Genomic DNA, 18,390 nt, shown 5'->3' with positions numbered 1-18,390 from the left:
AATCCATGTCTCAAGGCTTAAAAATCCTTCTTTAATTATCTCCATTTCTGATTGAAATGGATTTCACAAGTGAAATCAATAAGGGATCATAGCTTTCAACTGGATTCACCTGGTCAGTCTGTGTCATTGAAAGAGTTGGTGTTTTTAATATTTTGTATAATCAGTATAACATCCATAATTTCACACATAATTGTAAAGCCCATTTCATAGAGAATGTTACAAACTGGACTATATTTAGCAACTTACTTTGAAAAGATGGTTTTGGGTCAAAACAGATGTTTGATGATTGGTAGGCTAAATTCAGTGTACTTGTCTTTAACTGCCGTTTCCCGAAAACCACTCTTCCCACATGCCAACAAAAACTTCAGAAGCATTTACACATTGACAAAAGTTTGTGTGTTATCCTTAGATATATTCTCCATAATTATTCAATGGGAATTGTTGATATGTTGTTCTCCAAAGATTAGAGCAATTGTTCTTGTAAAATGTGCCAAAAAAGTATTTTACAGATAAAGATTTTAAAAGTATTTATCCATAATATTTTCTGAGTAAGTCCGGTCATGGAGTTTTTTAACCAAATTTATACTCAAATATTTAAGGCTGACTTCATCCAGTGTCGAGAAACATGTATTTGTGGTATATGCAAATACAGTATGTGCATTATTAATGAGATATGACCTTATTTGCATATTTTATACAATATTTCAGAACAATTTTAATACAAAAAAGTATTATATTTGTGTGTACAATCAACTGGTAAAAGTTGATTGTGATATGATTAAGAGAAAAAATAACTTATTAGGGTGGTGTGCCTGGCCTCAAAACATGTACTTAAACTCCACTTGTCCTCATCTCAACCTCCCTGGCCAGTGGAATGGATGACTATCAACCACAGGTCAGGGGGAATGTGTCTCATCCTTAGGGTGGATTATAGGAAGAGAAAGGGCGTATCCCCATGGAAACAATGACATGGGAACACATGAAACATGAAGAGATCACTAGGTGGGGTTTCACCTAATCACCACTTTGGCAGAGAAGCAGTGATAAACGCACAAGCTTATCATAAGAGAAACACACTGATCGGGGTATCCTACCATACATGCTGAACAACTCCTCTCTCAGCTTCTCTCTCAGTCTCTGGCTGAGCCACACCTTATTCCCTTCATAGGGCTCTGGTCAAAAGTAGTGCACTATGTACTGTAGGATATATTTTGAGTTGGTCTTTCCGCCTCCCTCTATAGGTTCACCAAGGGATACACCATACAGGCCTTTCATACAGTTTGGGAAGGATACATTCTGTTCTATACAGTATGAGGTTGACTGCTTCCTCCCTATAAACTGAAAGCTTTCATCCTACTATGACACTGTGGGCCGAATTCTAACTTGAGATAAACCAGGATAAGATAGCTTTAGAGACGACATACATTGACATCAATGGGAGATTTGTGGCACAATTTGGTTTATGGGATATTTGTATGACAGTTTGACTTATGTGCACATGTCTCAAGGCAGGAGTCTGTCTGACCAATAATTAGAATCATGCTAAACTACAGTAGTCACATGTTTAGTGTATGGCAAGCAGGTACAGAGACAGACGCATTCAAACGAAAAAAAAAACAACCAAGCCATCATGCAGGAACACTTGCAGAAGGACAGACAAACAGACGCTACATGACTCAGGACACTCACCTGCATGATACGCTATGGAACCCCTGCTCCAGCCAGGGTGTCTGTTTTTGGGATAATTCTGTGAAATTAATATAACACGTCAATACAAAGTCAAGGAGGTCTGATTTTACTCATGAATCGTCATTTCAGCAAGCCATGACACTCAACTATTTCTAACTACAGAAACAATGGTAAGACTAGCATTCATTTTATCTCTGGGAAATTAAGCTAATTGATTTCACCCAAAATGGGCATTTTAATTGATAGGATTCAGATAATATTAAATAAATATCGTACCCAAGAGCCGATGTGGACCAAACTTTTTCCTACCAATGAGTAAAACAAGAGGAACCCTGGAAAATTTGTAAAAAGCCACCCACGGACCCTCCATACACCCATGCCAAACCCAGCCCAACAACCAGTGGAGGCTCCTCAGAGAAGGAAGAGGAGGACCATCCTCCTCAGGGAATTTCATAAAAAAATAAAAAAAATAATGAAACATTAAAAAAAGCTGTTTTGATAAAACTATACTAAATATATTCACGTCACCAAATAACTGATTAAAACACACTGTTTTGCAATGAAGGTCTACAGTAGCCTCAACAGCACTCTGTAGGGTAGCACCATGGTATAGAGGGGGGACAGCTTGTTTCCGTCCTCCTCCGGATGCATTGACTTCAATACAAATCAGAGCTCTTGAACTGACATTTTGTCTACCCAATCAAAGGATCAGAGAATTAATATAGTACTGAAAGCATAAGCTACAGCTAGCTAGCACTACAGTGCATAAAATGTTGTGGGTAGTTGACTCAAAGAGATAAAGACAATAGTTGAACAGTTTTGAACAACTAAACTCAACTAAACCCAGGACCCTGTATTTCAAAGGTAATTCGTAAAAATACAAAAAAACTTCACAGATGTTCATTGTAAAGAGTTTAAACACTGTTTCCCATGCTTGTTCATTGAACCATAAACAATGAATGAACATGCACCTGTGGAACGGTCGTTAAGACACTAACAGCTTACAGGCAATTAAGGTCACAGTTATGAAAACTTTGGACACTAAAGAGGACTTTATACTGACTCTGAAAAACACCAAAAGAAAGATGCCCATGGTCCCTGCTCCTGAACGTGCCTTAGGCATGCTGCAAGGAGGCATGAGGACTGCAGATGTGGCCAGGGCAATAAATAGCAATGTCCGTACTGCGAGACAACTAAGACAATGCCACAGGGAGGCAGGACGGACAGCTGATCATCCTCGCAGTGGCAGACCATGTATAACAACACCTGCACAGGATCGGTACATCTGAGCATCACACCTACGGGACAGGTACTGGATGGCAACAACAACTGCCCGAATTACACAAGGAACGCACAATCCCTCCATCAGTGCTCAGACTGTCCGCAATAGGCTGAGAGAGGCTGGACTGAGGGGTTGTAGGCCTGTTGTAAGGCAGGTCCTCACCGGACATCACCGGCAACAACGTCACCTATGGGCATAAACCCACCGTCGCTGGACCAGACAGGACTGGCAAAAAGTGCTCTTCACTGATGAGTCGCGGTTTTGTCTTACCAGGGGTGATGGTCGGATTGGCATTTATTGTCGAAGGAATGAGCGTTACACTGAGGCATGTACTCTGGAGGGGATCGATTTGGAGGTGGAGGGTCTGTCATGGTCTGGGGTGGTGTGTCACAGCATCATCGGACTGAGCTGTGCGTTACAGTGAAGACATCCTCCTCCCTCACGTGGTACCCTTCCTGCAGGCTCATCCTGACATGATTCTCCAGCATGACAATGCCACCAGCCATACTGCTTGTTCTATGCGTGATTTCCTGCAAGACAGTAATGTCAGTGTTCTGCCATGGCCAGCGAAGAACCCAGATCTCAATCCCATTGAGCACGTCTGGGACCTGTTGGATCAGAAGGTGAGGGCTAGGGCCATTCCCCCAGAAATGTCCGGGAACTTGCAGGTGCCTTGGTGGAAGAGTGGGGTAACATCTCATAGCAAGAACTGGCAAATCTAGTGCAGTCCATGAGGAGGAGATGCACTGCAGTACTTAATGTAGCTGGCGGCCACACCAGATACTGACTGTTACTTTTGATTTTGACCCCCCCTTTGTTCAAGGACCATTATTCCATTTCTGTAAGTCACATTTCTGTGGAACTTGTTCAGTTTATGTCTCAGCTGTTGTATCTTGTTATGGTCATAGAAATATTTACACGTTAAAGTTTGCTGAAAATAAATGCAGTAGACAGTGAGAGGACATTTCTTTTTTAGCTGAGTTTACATTTCTTACAAAATGAAGGAGAATCACGAGAGAGGGAGAGAAAAAAGAGAGAGCTAGCTATATTTCATAGTATTTTTTTCACTTTTACTTAATTAGCTAGCTAGCTAGTTTAGCCTACTCAAACAGAGATGGCTGCTATGTTTGCTAGCTGACTACGGTTATCAAACTGTCACGACTTCGGCCGAAGTCGATGCCTCACCTTGTTCAGGTGGTGTTCGGCGGTCGACGTCACCGGTCTTCTAGCCATTGCTGATCCATTAGTCATTTCCCATTTGTTTTGTCTCGTTTTCCCACACACCTGGTTTTCATTTCCCAATTACTGGTCATGTATTTAACCCTCCATTTCCCCCATGTCTTTGTGTGTGATTGTTATTTGTTCAGGTCGGGTTGTTCTGGCTGGTTTGTACCGGGTGCTGTTTATCACCCATGCTTTGTGGCACAGTTATTTTTTTGCACTTTGTAAATTGTTTACCTTCTGCTGTCGAGTAAAGTGAGTTGTTTCACTCATCTCTGCTCTCCTGTGCCTTTCATTGAGGGAGAGGTTGTTGTCCTGGCAGCACATTGCCAGTTCTCTGACCTCCTCCCTATAGGCTGTCTCATCATTGTCGGTGATCAGGCCTACCACTGTTGTGTTGTCAGCAAACTTAACGATGGTGTTGGAGTTGTGTTTGGCCACGCAGTCGTGGGTGAACAGTGAATACAGGAGAGGACTAAGTACACACCCTTGAGGGGCCCCAGTGTTGAGGATCAGCGTGGCAGATGTGTTGTTGCCTACCATTACCACCTGGGGGCGGCCCATCAGGAAGTCCAGAATCCAGTTGCAGAGGGAGGTGTTTAGTCCCAGGGCCCTTCTCACATAGGTGTTCCTTTTGTCCGGTTGGGAAAGGGCAGTGTGGAGTGCAATTGAGTCATCTGTGGCTCTGTTGGGGCGGTATATGAATTGAGAGGTTCTAGGGTACCCGGGAGGAAGCTATTGATGTGAGCCATGACCAGCCTTTCAAAGCACTTCATGGCTACCGATGTGAGTGCTATGCAGCGGTAATCATTTAGGCAGTTTACCTTCGCTTGGTGGTCTGCTTGAAACATGTACACATTACAGACTCGGTCAGGGAGAGGTTGAAAATGTCCGTGAAGACCCTTGCCAGTTGGTCCGCACCATGCTTTGAGTACACGTCCTGGTAATCCGTTTGTGAATGTTAACCTGTTTAGAGATCTTGCTCACATCGGTTACCGAGAGCGTTATCACACAGTCATCCAGAACAGCTGGTGCTCTCGTGCATGAACCAGTGTTGCTTTCCTCAAAGCGAGCATATAAGGCATTTAGCTCATCTGGTAGGCTCGTGTCACTGGGCAGCTCACATCTGGGTTTCCCTTTGTAGTCCGTAATAGTTTTCAAGCCCTGCCACATCAAACGAGCGCCAGAGCCGTTGTAGTAGGATTCAATCGTAATCCTGTATTGACGCTTTGCTTGCTTGATGGTTCGTCTGCGGTCATAGCGGAATTTCTTGTATGCATCCGGATTAGTGTCCCGTTCCTTGAAAGCGGCAGCTCTAGCCTTTAGCTCGATGCAGATGTTGCCTGTAATCCATGTCTTTTGTTTGGGGACGTCGTTGATGCACTTATTGATGAAGCCGATGACTGAGGTCCTATACACCTCAATGCCATTGGATGAATCCTGGAACATATTCCAGTCTGTGCTAGCAAAACACTCCTGTAGCGTAGCATCGCGTCATCTGACTACTTCCATATTGAAAGAGTCACGGGTACTTCCTGCTTTAGTTTTTGCTTGTAAGGAGGACAGAATTATGGTCAGATTTGCCAAATGGAAGGCGAGGGAGAGCTTTGTATGGATCTCTGTGTGTTGAGAGTTTTTTTTCTTCTCTGGTTGCACATGTGACATGCTGGTAAAAATGTGGTAAAACTGATTTAAGTTTGCCTACATTAAAGTCCCCGGCTACTAGGAGCACCGCTTCTGGATGAGCATTTTCTTGTTTGCTTATGGCCTAGAGTTGGTTGAGTGCGGTCTTAGTGCCAGCATTGGTCTGGGGTGGTAAATAGACGGCTATGAATAATAGACGGCTATGAATAATATATAATAATATAATGGTAGATAGTCTTGGTCTCCAGCTTATCATAAGGTACTCTATCTCAGGCGAGCAATACCTCGAAACTTCTTTAATATTAGACATTGCGCCCCAGCTGTTATTGACAAATAGACACACACTCCCACCCCTCGTCTTACCAGACATCTTCATGCTTCTTCTCTGTTCTGCCGATGCATGGAAAATCCCGCCAGCTCTATATTATATTACAGGTATTAATGTCCCGCTGGTAGGATAATCGCAATCGTAGGTCATCAATTTTATTTTCCAATGATTGCATGTTAGCCAGTAGAACGGATGGCAGTGGGAGTTTCCACGTTCACCTACGGATTCTCACAAGGCAGCCCGACCTGCACCACTTTTTCTTCTGTCTTTTCTTCACGCAAATGACGGGGATTTGGGCCCGTTCCCGGGAAAGCAGTATATCCTTCTCGTCGGACTCGTTAAAGGAAAAAGCTTCTTCCAGTTTGAGGTGAGTAATCGCTCTTCAGATGTCCAAAAGTTATTTTCGGTCATAAAAGACGGTAGCAGCAACATTATGTACAAAATAAGTAACAAAATAACGATGCAAAAACACTAACAAAATAGCACAGTTGGTTAGGAGCATGTAAAACATCAGCCATCCTCTTCGGCGCCAACTTAAATCCAGCTGTTGGTTTAATGAATTTATTGCCACCAGGACCCGTCGGTGTAACTTCTAAAGTGCTCGATGACTGTACACTGTACTACATGATTGTAGCGGGGTTTACTAATCCGTTAGTTCTATTAGCTATGTTGACTATGATGTAAGATATGATGAAAACGATGTAGGCTGTGTGTAGCGGTTATGATATGAAGGTTTGGCTTGGAAAGGTTTATTTGTTGATGTGTTCTGCACTGAAGCCCACAAGCAAAGAGAAAAGGTGAGAGAAAAGGAGAGCACGTAGATGCGAGAAAGAATTACAACAAGCAAAGGGATTGTGCTGTTTGTATGTGGCTGCTATGAAAGTGAACTGTGTTTGCATGTGATCAGGGGTGTATTCTGTTATAATAAACTAAACACACACAAGGGGCCATTTCCTGGACACAGATAAAGCGTAAAAGAAAAACAAACTGATTTGCTTGAATGGAGGACTGGCTTGAATTGTGAGGATGACCACAAGTTCTTTCAATAATTAGACAAATCTATTGGTTTTCTGCCCAAGTTGCAAAGGAAATGTTGTGATCTATTTCATAAACATAAGAGACCAGCAAAATGGATAAAAAAGTGTGGCGGTATAGTAAGATCAGTGGCATTTAGTGGTCAAAACCTGGTACATTCACACTACTTTATGATAAATAATGCAAGTGACTTCAATTACTAATTTCTCTGAGCTGGGAAAAAAATGTCTCTAGATTCATAGGGGATACATGACATAGTATGGCGAAGCAATACTCAAGACCACAGCTTCATACTACTTGTCAAAACAGAACTGATATTATATACTGTTTGTTGGGGTGGGATTGGCATGGGGTGTGGGGATTCCTTAGGTGGATTTAGAATTGTTGGGGGGATTCCTTATGTATTATTCATTGGTAGGAAGAAGTTTGGTCCAAATCAGATCTTGGGAACTATATTTATTGAATATTGTCACGCTCGTCGTTGCATGAAGAAGGAGTGGACCAAAGCGCCGCGTGGTACGTGTTCATGATAATTTAAACTGAACACTGAGACAAAATAACAAAATGGAACAAAAACAAAACAGTTCTGTCTGGTGCAGACACAAAACAGAAAACTACCCACAAAACACAGGTGGGAAAAGGCTACCTAAGTATGGTTCCCATTCAGAGACAACGATAGAGACAGCTGTCCCTGATGGAGAACCATACCCGGCCAAAACATAGAAAAATGAACATAGAATGCCCACCCAAATCACACCCTGGCCAAATCAAAATAGACATAAAAAGCTCTCTAAGGTCAGGGATGAACAATTATCCGTATCCAATATATTAAAATGGATGCCATTGGATGCCATTGATTAGCTTCATTTCTCAGAAAATAAAATATAAACTAAATGTTTCAAGAATGCTAATCAATTCTGTTACTAACTACAGAAACAATTTCAGAACAATCTGAGATGTTGGGTGCTGAAATCTTTCTTGTGCTTTTTGAGGTGGAACGACCCTCATGCGATGTATGCGTACTGTATGTCTAATGACACCTTCCTGATACTGATTAATAGTGTGTGTGTGTGTGATTCATTGATTCAGTTTCCTGCAAATGCTCCATTGAGCCCCCAGGTGATTTAACAGAAATCCCTACAGAGGCTAAGTGTTGTTTCTGATAAGATCTGAGGATGAGTCACACTTAATGGGGCACAGTCTTTCCCAGTCCCAGGGTGCACCCTGTCCATCAGCCCATACAAAGGATGTCCTCACAGTACCGATAAGAACATTTAGATTAGGTTGAAGCACTTCATTCTTTCTAGTTCTTCCCCCATCCCACTCTACTCCACCTCTATCTCTGCAATATATTTTGATACAGATAGCCATTAACAGGGTCTGGATTTGCAGCCATAAAACACTTTGATGAGTCACTGCGACTCTGAAAACACTTTTTTTTAACAAGCGTTAACAGAAACCACTATCCATTGATAAAACAGCTTTCTCAAAACACTCAGATGCTAATCTTTAACACAGTGGGTAACCTCACCTGGGGATGGCGACACCGGAGCTAACAGCCCTATCCTCTATGCTGGTATTGTTCACTGTAACACACACTAACAAAGACGCACTGTGGAGCCACTAGGTAATGACTAATGCTAACTCTTATTGCGAAGAACGAGAAGAGAGCTGCTTTTGTGCCAAGGGCTTTACTGGTAGAGATGGAAAGATAGACACAGGGGGGGAAAGGACACAGGGGGGAGAGGACAGTTGATAAAGAGAGGGTAAAATAGTGGAGACGTATGGAGATGGACAGGTGATGCAATGGAAGGTTGAGGGAAAAAGATAGAGAAATGGAGAGATGGGAGGAAGAGAAGATTGAGTGAGATTATGATCAAGGGATTAAAAATATATATTTTTTATCATGTAGCTAGCAGACACTTATCCTTGCGCAAGTGCAAATCAACAGAATTTTCACAGAGAATCAGAGGGACAGAGAGAGTGCCACAGGAATGCGTATCACACCATCCCGTCATTCTCTAATAAAAAGAGGCAAAGTTGTCAATGATCTGCCTTTACCACAAGTGGGCCCATATGACTCGGTTGACAAAGAATGTTGCTTGTAATCGACCAATATCAAAATTGTACAATTCTTCCACATTTTCTTACGTTACAGCCTTATTCTAAAACGTATTAAATTGTTTCCCCCCTCAATCTACACACAGTACTCCATAATGACAAAGCAAAAACAGGTTTTTAGAAATGTTGGCTAATTTATAACAAATACAGTACCAGTCAAAGTTTGGACACACCTACTCATTCTGTCACGGTTGTTGAAAAGGTCAGAACAATGTTGAGTTCCATATCTTTAATTGAAGTGAAACTTTCAAACAAAAACCATAAACAAGCACCAAACCGTGACTTACGTAGTGCACGAGTACAAACAATATCCCACAACCCAGGTGGGAACAATGGAGAACTTAAGTATGACCCCAATTAGAGACAAAGATAATCAGCTGCCTCTAATTGGGAACCATACAAGTACACCAACATAGAAATAGGAAAACTAGAACTCCCCCCCTAGTCACACCTTGACCTACAACACCAAGGGCTCTCTATGGTCAGGGCGTGACACATTCAAGGGGTTTTATTAGTTTTTACTATTTTCTAAATTGTAGAATAATAGTGAAGACATCAAAACTATTAAATAACACATATGGAATCATGTGGTTAACAAAACAAAATATATTTTAGATTCTTAAAAGTAGCCACCATTTGCCTTGATGACAGCTTTGCACACTCTTGGCATTCTCTCAACCAGCTTCACCTGGAATACTTTTCCAACAGTCTTGAAGGAGTTCCCACATATGCTGAGCACTTGTTGGATGCTTTTCCTTCACTCTGCAGTCCAACTCATCCCAAACCATCTCAACTGGGTTGAGGTCGGGTGATTGTAGAGGCCAGGTAATCTGATTCAGCACTCCATCACTCTCCTTCTCGATCAAATAGCCCCTAAACAGTCTGGAGGTGTGTTGGGTCATTGTCCTGTTGAAAATCAAATGATAGTCCCACTAAGTGCAAAGCAGATGGGATGCCGTATCACTGCAGAATGCTGTGGTAGCTATGCTGGTTAAGTGTGCATTGAATTCTAAATAAATCACTGACAATGTCACCAGCAAAGCATCCCCACACCATCACACCTCCTTTAGGTGACTTCTGGCAAACTCCAAGTGGGATTTAATGTGCCTTTTACTGAGGAGTGGCCTGATTGGTGGAGTGATACAGAGATGGTTGTCCTTCTGGAAGTTTCTCCCATCTCCACAGAGGAACTCTAGAGCTCTGTCAGAGCCTTGGCCACCTCCCTGACCAAGGCCCTTCTCCCCCGATTGCTCAGTTTGGCCAAGCGGCCAACTCTAGGAAGAGTCGTGGTGGTTCCAAACATTCAATGCTACAGAAATGTTTTAGTACCCTTCCCCAGATCTGTGTCTCGACACAATCCTGTCTCGGAGCTCTACGGACAATTCCTTCAGCTTGGTTTTGCTCTGACATGCACTGTCAACTGTGGGACCTTATATAGACATGTGTGTGCCTTTCCAAATCATGTCCAATCAATTGAATTTACCAATGCTGGACTCTCCAATCAAGTTCTAGAATCATCTCAAGGATGATCAATGGAAACAGGATGCTTCCGAGCTCAATTTCGAGTCTCATAGCAAAGGGTCTGAATACTTACTGTATTTAAATATGGTATTTCTGTTTTTAGTAAATTTGCAAAAATGTATAAAAACCTGTTTTCACTATGTCATTATGGGGTTTTGTGTGTATTATGATGAGGATTTCTGATTTATTTAATCAATTTTAGAATGAAGCTATAATGTATCCAAATGTGGAAAAAGTCAAGGGGTCTGAATACTTTCCGAATGCACTACTGCAAGTTGTCCTGGAAATGAAAGTTTGCTAAATGTAAATGGTTTCTGAACGGGGATGACGTCCACCTCTGTCAGACTGATAGATTTAAGATCCCCCACCAGAACAGCAAACTGCGCCAGAAAACATTTCCTAGGAAAACTAATCAGTGAAATCACAGAGCTCTATTCTTTTGCCCTCGTCCACATGAACATTGGTCTGGCATTTCTCAGGGTGTGGACTTGATCAAAGGTAGATGAGATGGCCAAACGTAACATCAGGACGGTTTTGCCACAACACCCCAATGGATGATTTACAGTCATTGTCATTGTCTGGGTACAACACATCCTTACAACACACATGGAACAAACTTCCAAAATGACTAATTCATGACAAACAGGAGTTGGAGCACTCAAAAACAGGCTGAGATTTACTTCTTACCCTCAGGCTTTGTTCCATATTCTGATGAAGCACAGATATCCTGACGTTTCTCCTCTGAGTAAGTCATTTGTGGTTTTTCCTGGGTAAGCCCTATTATGGAATTCCTGACATTTGTTGTTGAGCAGCCCTACTCTCCTTCGTTTTCTGAAATGGGGAGGGCTATTTCAACTGTGACCTATTTGAAACTCTTCATGATGTTGCAAGAATGGGAGCTCCAGATGAAAAAAAAGTTCCACAAGAATCCAGCAGTATCTAAGGGCTCTTATTTCCAGGTTCTCTTATCTGATCAAATAACTGACATATCTGAAGTAGGAGGACATGAATTTACATTAAACAGGATGTGAAGATTCCATGTTGATTAAATCTCTGATGTCATAACAAGTTCAGGTATCTCTGTGTTGAGCAGACAGTCATTACACAAGCCCACTCTTAACGGCCTGGCAGATGATATTTCCACAATATGGAGATAAACGCTGTAATAAAATTACAAAGAGAGACACACCGTTGGAAAGGGACCGAATCAATTAATTTAGGATATTAACTTTAGAATTTTCTATGATATTATCAACTTGATCTTTCTAACCCAGAGGACGCAAACACTTGCTGAATACTTTGCTTTTTATGGTGAAACTCAGTGGTAACCACCTCAACAGACAAAAATGCCCAGCTACCTAGCGGCTAAATAGCCATGGTTAGAAATCTGTCACACCGTGAAAGTTGTCATTCAGTTGGAAATAGTGAAATAAACAATGCATGCATTGAGTAACAGAAGAAGAAAAAAGCTGAGATACATGGATAATTAGAGAGAACAGAGAAAAAGAGAAAGAAAAAAAGAAAAAGAAGGGTAGATAAGTTGTGAGGTGGAGACCTGGTCCGATACAGCACATTTCCCACACTCCACTTCAATCAGTGTTGCTGTCATGTTAGCACGGTGGGTTAGCATGTAAATGGAACAGCCTGTGTTTTCTGTGGAAAACCAAATGAGGGGTTCAAATGACACATTATTTATTTGTTGTTCACTTTTCCCCTTTCCATCATCCATCACTTGGAATGGGGTGGAAGTACAGTGGGGCAAAAAAGTATTTAGTCAGCCACCAATTGTGCAAGTTCTCCCACTTAAAAAGATGAGAGAGGCCTGTAATTTTCATCATAGGTACACTTCAACCATGACAGACAAAATGAGAAAAAAAATCCAGAAAATCTCATTGTAGGATTTTTAATGAATTTATTTGAAAATTATGGCGGAAAGTAAGTATTTGGTCACCTACAAACAAGCAAGATTTCTGGCTTTCACAGACCTGTAACTTCTTTAAGAGGCTCCTCTGTCCTCCACTCGTTACCTGTATTAATGGCACCTGCAGTGCCAGACGTGTCCCCCTGCTTAAGCCAGTACATGTCCAGGCCCGTCTGAAGTTTGCTAGAGAGCATTTGGATGATCCAAAAGAAGATTGGAAGAATGCCATATGGTCAGATGAAACCAAAATATAACTTTTTGGTAAAAACTCAACTTGTCGTGTTTGGAGGACAAAGAATGCTGAGTTGCATCCAAAGAACACCATACCTACTGTGAAGCATGGGGGTGGAAACATCATGCTTTGGGGCTGTTTTTCTGCAAAGGGACCAGGACGACTGATCCGTGTAAAGGAAAGAATGAATGGGGCCATGTATCGTGAGATTTTGAGTGAAAACCTCCTTCCATCAGCAAGGGCATTGAAGATTAAATGTGGCTGGGTCTTTCAGCTTGACAATGATCCCAAACACACCGCCCGGGCAACGAAGAAGTGGCTTCGTAAGAAGCATTTCAAGGTCCTGGAGTGGCCTAGCCAGTCTCCATATCTCAACCCCATAGAAAATCTTTGGAGGGAGTTGAAAGTCCGTGTTGCCCATTAACAGCCCCAAAACATCACTGCTCTAGAGGAGATCTGCATGCAGGAATGGGCCAAAATACCAGCAACAGTGTGTGAAAACCTTGTGAAGACTTACAGAAAACGTTTGACCTCTGTCATTGCCAACAAAGGGTATATAACAAAGTATTGAGAAACTTTTGTTATTGACCAAATACTTATTTTCCACCATAATTTGCAAATAAATTCATTAAAAATCCTACAATGTGATTTTCTGATTTTTTTTCTTCTCATTTTGTCTGTCATAGTTGAAGTGTACCTATGATGAAAATTACAGGCCTCTCTCATCTTTTTAAGTGGGAGAACTTGCACAATTGGTGGCTGACTACATACTTTTTTGCCCCACTGTAGGTACTGAAGCGGAGGAGAAATAGTTGAAAGAGGATAGGATCATCATGGCTGGGCTAACGAGATAAGCAACATGACAGCAACATTTGACCAAAGACACTGACTGGTTAAACAACTAGCCTACCTCAGTTTCCTTTAACCTCCTTTTCACTCCAAAATTAAGGTTTAATTGGCATCTAGCCTAATTCCATCTTTTCAGTTGGTACCCATTCCTTCGGTATTGAGGCCTGCAAATATCTTCAAATGCACATCCAGAATTTGTACAACAGATGGGGGGGGGCTCACAAAGTGCCTTAAGAAAGTATTCATACCCCTGGACTTTCTCCACATTTTGTTTGAATTTAGATTTTGTGTCACTGGCCTACACACAATACCCCATGATGTCAAAGTGGAATTATGTTTTATAAATGTTCACAAATGTATTAAAAATGAAAGGCTGAAATGTCAATAAGTATTCAACCCCTCTTTCATGGCAAGCCTAAATAAGTTTAGAAGTAAAAATGTGCCTAACAAGTCACATAATAAATTGCATGGACTCTGTGTGCAATTATAGTGTCTTACATGACTTTTTGAATGACTACCTTATCTCTGTACCCCACACATACAATTATCTATAAGGCCCCTCAGTCGAGCAGTACATTTCAAACACAGCTTCAACCACAAAGACCAGGAGGTGTTCCAATGCCTCGCAAAGAAGGTCACCTATTGGTAGATAGATTGGTAGATAAAAAAGCAGACATTGAATATCCCTTTGAGCATGGTAAAGTTATTAATTAAGCCTTGGATGGTACACCCAGTCACTACACATATACAGGTGTCCTTCCTAACTCAGTTGCCGGTGAGGAAGGAAACCGCTCAGGGATTTCACCATGAAGCCAATGGTGACTTTGGTGACTTTAACAGTTAACAGTTAAGAGTTTAATGACTGTTATAGGAGAAAACTGATGATGGCTAAATACCATTGTAGGTACTCCACAATACTAACCTAATAGACAGCGTTTTAAAAAAGGAAGCCTATACAGAATAAAAAATATTCCAAGGCATCCCTGTTTGCAACAAGCACTAAAGTAATACTGCAAATAATGTTACAAAACAATTCACTTTTTGTTCTGAATACAAAGTGTTATGTTTGTTTTTCAGGATGAAAAAGAAACTGAATGGAACTAAGCACAGGCAAAATCCTAGAGGAAAACCTAGTTCAGTCTACATTCCACCAGACACTGAGAGATGAATTTACCTTTCAGCAGGACAATAAACTCAAATACAAGACCAAATATACACTGGAGTTGCTTACCAAGAAAACATTGAATGTTCTTGAGAGGCCTAGTTACAGTTTTGACTTAAATAAACTTCATAATCTATGGCAAGACTTGAAAATGACTGATCAAAAAACAACTTGACAGAGCTTGAAGAGTTTTTGTATAAATATTGTACAATCCTGGTGTGCAAAGCTCTTAGACTTACCCAGAAAGCTGTAATCGCTGCCAAAGGTGATTTTAACATGTATTGACTCAAGGGTGTGAATACTTATGTAAAGTAGATATTTCTGTATTAAGAACCGTAGAATGCTATGGCAGTATAACATGTTTCACAAACTCCGATAGACTCATTTTTGGCTGGATAATGATGATAATAATAGTGTTCTTGATGTTCATTATGCTGGAGATAATGACTAGTGATAATAGCAATGAATGATGACAATGATGATGATAATGTATGAGGAAGTGGCCTGAGGTGATATAGCGGTTACTGCCGCTGCCTTCAGAGCACACATGAATGCCAGTACTCTGGAATGGGTTCGAATCCAGATGATGTCTGCCGTTCTAGCACACCATTTCTCTTCCTTACTTCCCTTTTGCTCTTTACTGCCAAAAAAAGACATAAAAATAAAACTATGATAAGGATACATACCCTGCGTGCCAGTCCCAGGGCGATGTAGCACTTCTCTCCTGCGTCGGTGATCTCCAGTTCGTAGTAGTGGCAGCGTGTGTTGAGGGGTAGACGGGATTGGGCCAAACCCACATCCACAATGCTCTTCCCTTTACCCACGTACTCCAGCAACTGAGGAGGAGGATGGCATCGCACATCACAATAAGGCAAATACTGTATCTACAAATAAATAAACTAATTGAAATTAACATTGCACTAGCTCAACAAAGTACATTCAGTACCATTTAACATAATTAATGATACAGGGCCCGGGATGAAGAGAATAAGCACGTTCCCCTCAACACACAAAACCCCAGGACAAGAACAATAGACAATTTATGATATTTTAATTTTAATAAGTTTTAGTTGAACCTTTATTTAACTAAGTCTGTTAAGAAAAAAAATCTTATTGACAGTGACGGCCTAGGAACAGTGGGTTAACTGCCTTGTTCAGGGACAGAACGACAGATTTTTACCTTACAGCTCGGGGATTCGATCTAGAAACCTTTCAGTTACTGGCCCAACCTGCCAGCCTGGTATGGGTATGTGTGTGTGTGTGTGTGTGTAAGATTTGTGCCAGGATGCACTGTGTGTGACCCTTTCCCTCTGTCCTTTCCTACTGAAAGGTAAAAACACTCTTGACTCAGCATCAAAATTACACACTTGTAAATATTGGTCTGCAATCTATGTGTTTATTCTCATTTAATCTGAGGAAGAAAGAAAAACAACCAGGATATAGAGTTGTAATAATTACCTTAAACTATGCTCAGTTATAATGAAGACAATACCTCAAAACAGTTTTCAGGGTGAATGTAACATTTGTACCTTGGCCGAATTTAGGATTTAGGTAACAATAGATCTTCTCTCTGTGGTGCTTATAAAACCACAGAATCAGACAGACATGTACAGACACACTCACACATATACCCTCACATATGCCCTCGACTAACCGGTGCCCCCGCACATTGACTCTGTACCGGTACACATTGACTCTGATTGCTGCTCTTGAATTTTTTAAAACTTGTATTTTTTATTTCTCTATTTTTTACTTCACACTTATTTTTCTTAAAACTGAATTGTTTGTTAAGGACTTGTAAGTAAACATTTCACTGTAATGTCTACACCGGTTGTATTCGGCGCATGTGACAAATAACATTTGATTTAATTTGATCACATAGGAATATTTCAGCAGGAGAGGTTGATGGGGCCATGGGCTCTTGAAGGCTTTTAGGGGCCAGGTCATGAGGGTGAGAGACATGAGAATATTTTCGACTGTCTATTAAATTTAACAGTTCCGCTTGACTCATCCTAAAGTGCTTTTTATAACCATTTATCATAAAGACAATCCAATTGGAACAGGCATAAGAAGGCCCACCAGGTAAAACCCTCTCAAACATAAGAAAGACTCTCTGATTGCAACCAGACTTGTGGGCCTGGAGCCCTCTGGCGTGACTTGATCAGAATCTGTAGGGCTGACAGGAACACATCAGCGTAGAAAGTAGAGTACTGTAATTGTCCAGGAAAGTGTTCGCAGGTTAAAGCTAATGCGACGAATGAAATGGTCGACTAGCGAACATGTGGTGGCCATAAAGAAAACAACCACTTACCAGTCCAGATGACAAAACAGAGGGGCTATGAGGTCAAAGGTGACTGAGGTACTCATCTCATTGATAGAGTACAAAACAAGCATAAACAAACATTTATCCGAGGTCACACTGAGGTCCCGGTCATATCAACACAATTCAATCAGGTAGTCTATCTGCCTCATGACCTCACATCCTGTCATAGCTTAGTTTCCTTGTCGTTCGCTAACTACATTCAACATATATAACTGATAATTACTCCAATGTGACCTGAATCAGTCATGGGTAGGCCCGACTCTCTAGACATGCTTTAGGTCTGCCAGAGAACCATGGTTCCCACCTCAAACAAATACTTTATATCAAGAGGGAGGAAAAAGAACAATTTGACAAGAACAGCCGTGACATGTGTGCTTGTGAGGTGTAAAAGGATTAAACGTACATGGTGTGTGTGTGTGTGTGATTTGTGCCAGCAAACACTGTGTGACCCTTTCCCTCTGCCCTGACTAGCAAAGAGAGCAGACAAGCACTGTAAATAAAACGCAGGGAAAAAATAATTATCATTATTATTACTTTACGACAATCTGTCAACGCCACCCTTTTCTCTTTCCTCTCTGTAGAGCAATTACCGGCTTACCAGATAGCTCTCTTTCGGCCTTTCACTTTTCTCTTCCTATTCCTCCCACTTTCACCTTGACCTCCTGAACTTTGAATAAAAAAGAAAATACAATATTGATGGTTGTGATGGTTTTTTCCATCTATCATGCCTGCATCTTTGAAGACCAAATAGGGCTCCTAGGCACAGTCTAATGACACCTTCCTGATGCTGAGTAATAGAGTGTGTGTGGTCACTGATTTACCGTAGCGGGCCCTCCCTGTGGCAGTCAGCAGGATCCGGTGGGTGTGATGACATCCCTAAATCTCTCTCTCTCTCTCTCTGATCCTCATGATGTGTGTGTGCGTGTGTGTGTGTGCGTGTGTGGGATATAAAGGGATGTCGGTAAGGCAAGGTAAAGGGATGTCGGTAAGGCAAGGTAAAGGGATTCTTTTTTGGACCTGCTCGCTGCCCCAGCAACAGGTGCCGTGAGACGGCCGTTTACT

General features: G+C 41.6%; 1 protein-coding gene across 2 annotated transcripts in view; it reads right to left on the bottom strand.

The window, feature by feature from the left end:
- Positions 1 to 18,390, bottom strand: part of LOC124003905 (SPRY domain-containing protein 3-like) — a 44,649-nt gene that overhangs the window by 2,266 nt on the left and 23,993 nt on the right. For both annotated transcript variants that reach the window (XM_046312548.1, XM_046312549.1), the window contains exons 7-8: positions 15,692 to 15,841; positions 1,690 to 1,747 (exon numbers count right to left, since the gene is read on the bottom strand). In XM_046312548.1, the coding sequence (XP_046168504.1) occupies positions 1,690 to 1,747; positions 15,692 to 15,841 (208 nt within the window). The remainder of the gene's footprint in view (positions 1 to 1,689; positions 1,748 to 15,691; positions 15,842 to 18,390) is intronic.

The sequence above is a fragment of the Oncorhynchus gorbuscha genome, linkage group LG18 (assembly GCF_021184085.1).
Source record: "Oncorhynchus gorbuscha isolate QuinsamMale2020 ecotype Even-year linkage group LG18, OgorEven_v1.0, whole genome shotgun sequence".
In the NCBI taxonomy this organism is placed as follows: Eukaryota; Metazoa; Chordata; class Actinopteri; order Salmoniformes; family Salmonidae; genus Oncorhynchus; species Oncorhynchus gorbuscha.
The sequence above is the reverse complement of the archived record's forward strand: the minus strand, read 5'-3'. Positions and strand labels throughout refer to the sequence as shown.